At 30.1% G+C, this 9,934-nt stretch overlaps 1 protein-coding gene across 2 annotated transcripts; it reads right to left on the bottom strand.

The window, feature by feature from the left end:
• Positions 1 to 4,392: 4,392 nt before the first annotated feature.
• LOC108469357 (uncharacterized protein At5g41620) lies at positions 4,393 to 6,314 on the bottom strand. Of its 2 annotated transcripts, none has more exons than XM_017770248.2 (3): positions 5,876 to 6,314; positions 5,610 to 5,699; positions 4,393 to 5,479 (listed from the first exon to the last, which is right to left on the bottom strand). In XM_017770248.2, the coding sequence occupies exons 1-3, from the start codon at positions 6,131 to 6,133 to the stop codon at positions 4,499 to 4,501; spliced, it is 1,329 nt and encodes a 442-aa protein (XP_017625737.1). In that variant the 5' UTR covers positions 6,134 to 6,314; the 3' UTR covers positions 4,393 to 4,498. The 2 variants fall into 2 exon arrangements, with proteins under 2 accessions (XP_017625737.1, XP_052874201.1); XM_053018241.1 differs by having other exon boundaries at positions 6,122 to 6,314.
• Positions 6,315 to 9,934: the final 3,620 nt, after the last annotated feature.

Raw genomic sequence — 9,934 nt, 5'->3', positions numbered from 1 at the left:
CTGGCCACTGTCGCCGGTGGCCTACGAAGCCCCAAGCTTTACTCGAAGTTCGTTTTTTCATGGTCTTTCTAAATCTGAAATCGGTTTCATCAAAATAAAATTTGCAAGCTAACTTTCTCCGATCTCCCTCTTCCACCGTCGGATCAACCAAATTTTCATATTTTTATTTTATTTAAGGTTATGTATATATTTAATAAAAATTATACTATTTATAATAGAAAAACAAGTGGCGCAATCTGATTGGGTTTCGATTTTTTTAACGCGGTTTGACATTTTGGATTGAAAATGTTAACAGAAGCAAAGTTGAAGTGTCAATATGAAAAATAGGTATAATTTAAGGGCTGAAACATGAATAAAGCTTTAATTTTCCTCTTCTTTCTCGATAAATAATATTTAGAATGCCTCTATTTCTTTTCTTTTTTTTTACTTTGCCCAACCTATTTTTTAATTTTTATCTTTGTTTATATTTAGTTAAAACTTCTACTCTTCATAAAATTAAAATTTAATCTTATAATTTTATTTTTAGAATTTAATTTTTTATTTTTCAAATTTCAAAATCTAGGTTCAACTATTAACACTATTTAAATTATTTTGTTAAATTCAAGTTTATTACGATGTTATTTTTTAGTTACTTTATTATCAAGTGAATATTTTTTTTATTTTAAAATGTCACACCAACAAATTTAACAAAAATATTAACAAGATTAACGATTGGACCTTAATTTCAAATTTTAAAAATAAAAACTAAATTTCAATAAATAAAAATATAGGAATTTAATTCTAAATTTGTGAATAGTATAACAACCTATAACATATTTTAATCTTCTATTTATAATAGAGAAGCCGTTCACTTGCAAAATTTACCAACTAAATTATTTTTACTTTTTACTTTTATATGTCAAGTTGTCCATTTAAAAAATGGGTAAGTCTTTGAACAAAAGTTTTATGTTATAGGATTAGAACTTTAGTCTAACAAACCATATTGTTTTAGGCAATAACTTTGTTTCAATTTTGCTTAAGTTAGTCTAACTCTTGAAAAGTGAGAATTCACAAATAAATTAACAAAAGCAAACTCTCAAGCAAAGAAACAACAAATGAATAGAAAATGACACAAGAAAGCAAATGCACACCAAATGTATTTGATTACTCTTCAATAGGATGACTACAAATGATGAGGAAGACCTCTATTTATAGTTGAGCTCTTTAGATCTAATGATACAATTTAAATTACACCAACGACTAAGATTAATGTCTATCTACAATATAATAATTTTAAGGGATTTAAACACTATACAACCTTATCCCTTTAGAATTACAATATTTACATTGTTAACCTTAATTTACTAGAGTGTTTTACTAGGCCACCAAGGCTTTAAAGTAAATGGCCATCCCTTTATGTTTCACGAATCAGACCAGTCCAAAGTGAGTTAAATGAGCTCAAATTGATCAGTTGACCTCATTAGGCGATTTTGTGTCCATTAGTCACGAGCTTTGATTTGTTGCCCGTGACATTCTCCTCAACCCATTCTTGCGAAGCCCTTGTCACGTGCTCGAAAAAATGCTGGTTAAACTCATCTCAGAACTGGCACAATGCCTCAACTGATTCCCAACTAGTCACTTTGTTAGGTAGTTCCCTACCTTGAGACATTCGCCTCGGCTTATATCTAACTCGCATTGTTTTTCCCCCTTATACATCTTGGTCAAAGAGTCCACTCTTACTTACCGTTGTTGTGACCTCAATTGAGATCCCCTTGATGCTCACATAAAGGCTTTGGCATGTCCACATTAAACATTAGGTTAACCTTAAATATTGTTGCTAATTCTAGTTTATAAGACACTTGACTTACCTGCTTCTAAACTCTGAAAAGGCCTTTGTGCCATTGCTAAATCAATGGTAAGCGCAAATCAATGGTAAGCGCTAATGTAAAAAACTAGAAAATTGTTTGAGATGTACCTTGCTAATCACATTTACTTGATTTAACTATCCAATTTGCATTACTTCTTTGCCCACAATGTTTGATGCAAAACATCAGTGGTAGCCCCATTGACAACTCAACAGACTTTTAAAATTACACAATGTGTAAATGTTAAGAGTTAAATTTTTTTTAAATTAAGGCTAAATTAATACAATATATAAATGTTAAGGGTTAAAGCTATTATTATGTCAATTTTAAAAGCTATCACATCATCTTTCTATTAACTATTTAACAACTGGTGGCAAAAAAAAAAAATTATTAAATACTATTTTGTAACTTTTTATGGTTAAGTGACTAAAAATAAACTTATCAATAGTTGGGTAACCACAAGTATAGTTTACCCAAAAACATAAAACATTTTTAAATATAAGTAGCACATTAAAGAAGATGTCAAGCTTGGGTGTCAAATGATATATTAAGCCTTTAAAAATATAAGTCTAATTATTAACATTATTCATTAAATTCACAAGTGCAATATTTTGAAAAAAACTTGTAACAAAAAGAAATGAGATTATAAGGAATTGAAATTTTAAAAATAATGAACCATATTAACAAATAGAGTTGTATTTTAAATTTGAAAAAGTAAATCAATTAAAATTTGAAAATAAAATAAAAGGAAAAATAATAAAAAGAAATTTACAGGAACATCATTTAGATAAAAAGAAAGTCCTAAATTTGATGCCAATTTTTCATTTTCATAGTGTCAATTATTAATATTTGTTTAGCTGGTCAGCTACTAAAACCTTTTACGATGGACCATGCCTGTCATATGATTATAGAAAGCACTAAAATTTAAAATTTAATTATTATTAGTAAAATAAATAAAGAATAAAAATACTGTTTGATTATTAATAAAAAAAATAAAGAATAAAACAAGAAAATATAACCTTTTGAGTTGACTCAATGCAAACAATGTAGTTGGAGTGGATTTTCAAGTTTCTTACTCGCGAAAGAAGAAAACGGAGCTCCCTTCACTCCAATACCGTAAAGATGAAGGTAACAACGTCTCCTAGTTCATGCAAACCCTCAGCAGCGTACCCCTCATGCCCATTTTTACGCATCCAAGGGCATCCATGAACTAGCAGCCGTAGCCTACCGTCATTTCCTTTTAGGTTTGGAGTTCAGAGAGCCCCGTCTGAACCTTCAACAACAGTAAGTGCTATGTCTGTAGAAAACTGTGAGAGTAAAGGGATAATTGGGGTTCCTTATATAGACCTAAATGTGAGGAATAAGAAGCAATCCGGGCCGTCCAATTATTCATGGAGGGAGGAATATAAGAGATTTTGTTGTCCATGAATTGATTAAGGCGAAATTATTATTATTTTGAATTAATTAAGACGGAATTATATGTAGTGATAATGCGGTATCTTTTTAATCATGATAACTTATTATTATTGGTCCGCCTGACCTTTTTTTTTCTTTGCTATAATTTACTTCTTAATTATGAATTACTATTAGTTTGATTCGATTGTTTTTTTTTGAATTATTTATTGATTTTAGTTTTTTATATTATTTATTTTGACAAAAAAGTTTTTCTTTTTTCCTTTAGATATCATTTAATAAAGTTTTAAAATTTTTATAATAAGTAATTTTAAAATATATAATTGGTCAAGTGAATTAAAATAATCAATAAAAATAAAAATTTTATATAGGAAATATAAGTTATTTTATTATTTTAAATATAAAATATTTATTTTCAAATCATAAAAAAATTAAAATTAACTACAAGTTAAATATAAATAACATCCTTAATTTGAATTGATTGGGATTTTTTCCTTAACCCTAATTATGATTAGTAGAATTTATGAGAGTAATTTTCTTCTTCAACCAGGATGACTGCTTTAGATTCCTTAATTTATTTACATGTATAAATTAAATTAAATGGAAAATTGTTGTTGCAATCACTACGGATTAGAACAGAATGAATATTCATCACCATGTCCATAGTGAAATATATTCTTTAGCAGCTGGTTGCTTTCCAGAGTGGTCCACTACATAAAAAGATGAACAATAATGTTAAACAAATCGCTTTGAAGAAAAAAGGTTCAGGTGCCATAATATTTTTAATTTCATTACCAGTCCAAGCAATTTAATTAAGCAGCTAACTATGAAGGTGCTCCCCTTTCACTTCATCAATAATGGATTTAAAGCACCAATGCTATTTAAAATAATAATTATAAAGTGTTATGGCGGATGCTGGGGTCATTTCTGGGTGAGGTAAAGTCCTTCCTTTTCAATTGGATTCTGGGTTTTTTACACACACACACACAAATATCATGTTCATATTCTGAACTGCTTTTGGCTTTGTTTAATGGCTATGAAAGTACACTTATGTAGATAATGCGATCACTCACGTCGACCATCCAAATCAAAACATATTTCACAGTCAAAAAGCAAACATATGTACTAATCAGAGTTGGTTTAATAGATGCTGCACTGAATGTATATCTAATAATTTAGTGGGAAACTAGCACAAATGTTGGATATCATTTGAGAGATGAAAATAATTGTAAAAGGCAATTCTAGAAACAATCTTTGAATTGAAACAATTGCTGGCCTTTTCTAGTGATTTTGCTTTCAATGGATTCTTTTGGCAGTTTCTGAGAAGAATCGGATTTTCCCAACTCTGGATGTTTCAACTTCGATACCCATTGTTCGACAGGACTAGCTTGGCCATTGTATACTGATTGAGTAACGCGTGAATCTTCCTTGAGGCCATTCTCGGGATGAACCTTGTCATCGACTTGCCCACGCAAACGATGCAGTTTACGGCCCTTGCTGCCTTCCCGAGACCTTAACTTTGCGGTTTTATTAAGTTCATAACGGTGTTTGTCGCCATCACTAACAGCTTCGTTTAATGGAAAGGACTCTAAAGAATGTATGCGTGAGCCGTTCCCCTTAAGGTCACCTATTCTCGATTCGATCAAGCATTTAGCTTCCAGAAAAGTTTGCATATCGAGTCTTAACTTGTCATCAAGCCATGCCTCTGAAACATGGAGAATTAGCCGGTCATGGTTTTCCCCATCGACCCTATGTTTCTGCTTTAAGCATTGAACCTCCTCTTCATATTCTCTTATTCCTCTAGCAAATTCATCACACAGATCCTCCATTAGAATTCGTGCTTTCCTTTCTCTCTCGAGCTCTTTCAATGCATTGGCGAAACATGATTTTACCTCGGAGTGTTCTTGAGCTAGCTTGCGGTGCAAGCTTTCGGATCGCTTTCTTAACTTCCTCTCATCACTTAGTGATTGAATGGCAACTTCGATTCTATCTTGCTCCTTGTTCTTCATAACAAGTTTGTCTTGCTGCAACACTTTGATCCGAGCTCGAGAACTATCGATTTCTGTTTTCAAAGCCTTAACCAATGACATGTTGGACACATGCTGTTCTTCGAGTGCCCAGATTCGGTCGAACACCTTGAGTAACTCCGATGATGTCTTAAGCCTATAACCAGATCCTCCTAAAGAAGTACATGACGTGATTGCAGGGTTATAAGATGCCACCTGCAGAGAAATCAAAATATAAACATATCAGCCAATACATTTGCAGTAAAGTAATATGATTTGATAATCATTAAAAAAAAGGAAAACGAAACAGATAATTATATAGAGATCAGTGGGGATAGATGTTGACCTCAAGTGAGCTTGATGGGGATACGGGGCTTAAAAAACCATTCTCACTTCTTTCAACTGATGCTGCATTATGCCTCCTCAAGCTACTTAGCTGACATGATATTCAGGGTAAAACATTAAGCAAAGTCTCGGATCCACATCAAAGCGAAAACATAAGCCCGAAGAACCATTAGTAAAACTTCAAACAAAAAAGCTTGAAACTTTTAAAAACAACAAAACGCTTTTCTATTTGGTCTTTACTCATAAAGAAAGAAAGCGAGTGCCAACCAGATGAAGACGATGATAAGCATCAGCATGAAAACCCTTATCCTGAACATAGTGAGGGCGAAGGTTGGGAGGCAGTTTAGGCATAACAGGGGGTGGGGAAAGAGGTTGAAGTTGCCAAAGGTTGGCACAGAGTGTTCTAGCGGAAACAGGAGGAGTCAAGTGTTGGGTGGAGTCAAAATGTGGCCAAGGCGTTGATGGAGTAGAGGGGCCAGCTCTTTTCCCTACCATCACCCTCCCCCTTCTCACCTTTTTCGCCATTGATTCTTGCTTCTCTTCTTTTTTCTATTTTTTCATTATTCTTCATCTCATTGTATCAACTCATTCTCATAGCTATTTGTGGGCTGTTTGTTTCTTTGTTTCCTTTTTTTTCTTTTTTCCAACCATTAATGGACTTTGGATTCTCTTATTTATTATTGGGCATTGAAGCTTTAACTTAGATTTGTAAATATAAATAATGAAAATTAACCAGTTAATGTTTTAAGAAAGGAAAACAATATTCATAAAGTTTTCAATTTGATTTCGAAGGTTTAATATAATTATTAAATACTAAGAATCTAAAATAATACAGTGTAACTCCTACCTTAATTACATTCAATATCCACCCATAAATTAACATTCATTATAGATTGAATTATATATATAATAGCTGGGTACCATGATTTATTCATATCAATTAAAAATTTACAGCAAAAATTTTAAAAAGAAGTGAGATTTGAAATTTTTTTGTAGGTTATAGTGTTGTAACATGATGTGGCACGTTAAATCATCATTTCAAATAAAATTTTTAGTTTAAATTATACAATTGGTCCCTATATTTTTTTCGTTTTAAGCAATTTAATTTTTTTAGTTTATGTTCTTTTAACTTTTCTTTTTTTTATTTATTTTCCGTTCTCTTCCACTTCCGCCTCAGTTTTCCTCCCTTCTCCATTTCTTTTAATGTAGCTTTTTTGTATTTTCCATTTGTTAAAACTTTTTTTATGTTTATGAAAAAAAAAAGAAAAGGCGAAAGTTGAACCAAAATAAAACTTACTTTGCATATTCTCACCCTACAAGTACAAACCTTCTTGTCCATCACCGTTTTAACGAATCAATTTGGATCCCTCAATGACCAAATCTACAAGCTCGCCTCACTCGAACATCTCGCCAGTCGTGACTTATGGCTGTCCACCCTCAACAAAGTTTCCTGAGCCCATTTCCTCAACCTCCTAACCAATCCCCACAACCACCTTATCTATCTTACTTACAACATTCTCGCCCTCTCAAAACTACGTTATTTTATGGATTCTTCAAACAAGCTCTGTACTAAAACAACCACCATACAAAACTTACTCTCAACTTTACCCAAACCAGTTTGGTTCCATGCTCCATTTCTCTAATCGGTTCATCATGCTCAACTTTTAATCAAGCTTGTTTGGGAATATCTAAGAATGTTTAGATTAATTTTATCGTTTGCTTAATTTTATTTGTCAGAAAATAAAAAAAAAGAAATGAATAATCTACATGATTCTATAAAAAATTGGAAATGGAAAAAAAAAATATTTTGAATATTAAGAATTCAATTTATGTTTAGATTTTATCAAGGATATGGTCTCTTATATTGATTAGTTAGATCCAATTTTAGTTTCAAATTTAAGTTATATTCAAATCGAGATTTGATTGAGAATGATTGGTATTTGGTTTGAGTGAAATTTCAATTTAAGAATCATGTGAAGGAAACAAGAACTTGGTTTATTTGGTGAAGAATATGAAAAGAGAGAAAAATAAAGGGGAAGAAAAAAAATTAACTTGTTAAAAAAAAAATATAGGGACTAGTTTTAACAAATGAAAAACATAGAAAAACTACGTTAAAAGAAATGGAGAAGGGTGGAAAACAAAGAGAGAAGCAGAAGAGAATGTAAAATAAAGAGAGGAAAAAAAAAAGAAAAGTTAAAAGAACATAAAAAAAAATTAAATTGCTCAAAATGAAAAAGATATAAGGAGCAATTGTATAATTAAATATAAAATTTTCGTTTGAAATGATGATTTAACGTGGCATGTAAGCTTACTGTTACACCAATAAAACGAAAATTAACGGTTTAGTACCTAAAATGTTATAATATGATAACATAAATGAATAAAATATAAGATAATAGATGAAACTTGTATTTTAAGGCAAAGTATAGTGGAGTGGATGGATTATAATGTTGTTTATGTAGTGCTAAAACTAATAACCAAATCTACAAACAATAGAGGATTAGATGAAATGATGAGAGTTGAAGTTTGTTAGAAAAGAAAATGTGAAATCTAATAATGACTAAACCTAAGTTGATCTTGGAAGCTAAGTAAAACATTTGAACCATTGTTAAGTTCAAATTTTAGGTAATATCAATAAGTGATTAAACGCTTTATATTCTTAGAGAAAGAACGAAGTTTAAATTTTAAAATAACATTATTAACAAAATCATTATAAATTTCAAATATAAACTATAAAATAAATATAAAAATAATACAAAATGATAAAATACATCTTGAAATCACCACATTATGTTCTCTTATGAAATCCACCAAACTTGTGGTTCATATATAACATGTTTTTGACAAGATGCAGGACCACATGGACTGATAATTAAAACGATAAAATGATAAGGGGCCACACAAGAAATAGTCCTGTCTTTTACTTAAAATGTGGTCCAGTGATGCCATTAATTTGTTGATCTAAATTCACTCATCAGATTTTATTAGTAGGTGGAGCACACAATCCAATTTTGAGACACAAAGTACCTAAAAAGAAAAACACAAAATGGGTAAGGGTCAATTTCGGAATTTTGTTGAAAATTTAACAAGCTTTACATAAAATATTAAATTTGAAATATGATTTGTATTCCCACTTTAATATTTAATGTCTGAATCTTGGACTCATTTTTAAATATTGTACTATTTTATTTTAGTTTTAAATATTATGTATTTTATATAGCATAATAAAATTATCTAATACTATAATTAATTTAAGTTATATTTGTTTGAACATTATGAGTGTGGAAATTTTAATTAATGTATAAAATATTAAATTGATTTTATCTTATTAAAAATTGAAATAAAATTATTTTTATTTAAAATTAAGATTTAAATTACCATATTTTAACTTTTATCCCAAACTAGTTAAAACAATATAAAATATTATATTAATAAGAAAATTAAACCAATAAATAAATTAATTTATTAAAATCAGTATTTACTTTTTATCAACCAACATTACATTTAGTACTTATATTTCACTAATTTACCAAATAATTCTCTACACTTATAAAATTTAGGGTAAATTACACCATTAATCATTAAACTATAGACAAATTTTTGTTTTGGTCACTAAACTATTCAAAAGGTTTTTTTTTGAGTTACTAGGTTGTTAAGTTTTTTTTTTTAAGTTTCTCCCAGGAGTTTCAAGCAAGGATTTGATGATTGATATAGTAGATCAATACCCATCGATGAGTAGAAGAACATATCTTAGATTCAAGTCAATGTGACAGTCAATGTTGGAGATTAGAGAAAAAATTATTTGAATTTTGATTCACAGATTTATGACGTCCAAACCTATTTCATGAAAAAAAAAAACTAAATTGTAGAAGAGAAGTGGAAAGAGAGCTTTCAGATAGTGTAAACAAAGAAAGCTATATAACATTAATTTTAACAACCTGGTGATTTAAATATAAATTTTTGAATTGTTGAATGAGAGAATTATAATTTTTTTAATTAAATTCGGAGGTTAACTAAGAGAGTAGTTTATTAAACCACACCAAAGTATCTTTCATATATATCTTTTTTGGTAAAAAAGTAAGTGTTTATATTTGATGGAGTCTTTGAAACTCTTGAGTCAAATCGTGGGTTGTACGTATTTGCGATCGCTTTTGGTGATTCCGGTTAAGAGAAAGACAGCACGAATCATTTTAAAGCCGAAGCCATGAAAAGTCAACATGTGTTGTCTATGGACTATGGTTACTAGACATGGAAAAAGCAATGTACTAACATTCAGGCCATTATTATTGCATGCATATGCCGGTCTTAATTATAAAATCGTTCTGA

This window comes from Gossypium arboreum, chromosome 8, assembly GCF_025698485.1.
Source record: "Gossypium arboreum isolate Shixiya-1 chromosome 8, ASM2569848v2, whole genome shotgun sequence".
Lineage (NCBI taxonomy): Eukaryota > Viridiplantae > Streptophyta > Magnoliopsida > Malvales > Malvaceae > Gossypium > Gossypium arboreum.
This window is presented reverse-complemented; position numbering and strand designations above follow the sequence as displayed.

What these genes read in the sequence shown, in the direction of transcription:
- LOC108469357 (XM_017770248.2), bottom strand. Translation starts at nt 6,133, where the DNA reads ATGGCGAAAAAGGTGAGAAGGGGGAGGGTGATGGTAGGGAAAAGAGCT. An exon ending in CTTATCATCGTCTTCATCTG is followed by an intron (nt 5,700 to 5,875) that starts GTTGGCACTCGC and finishes ATATCATGTCAG; the next exon opens with CTAAGTAGCTTGAGGAGGCA. An exon ending in CCCCATCAAGCTCACTTGAG is followed by an intron (nt 5,480 to 5,609) that starts GTCAACATCTAT and finishes ATTTCTCTGCAG; the next exon opens with GTGGCATCTTATAACCCTGC.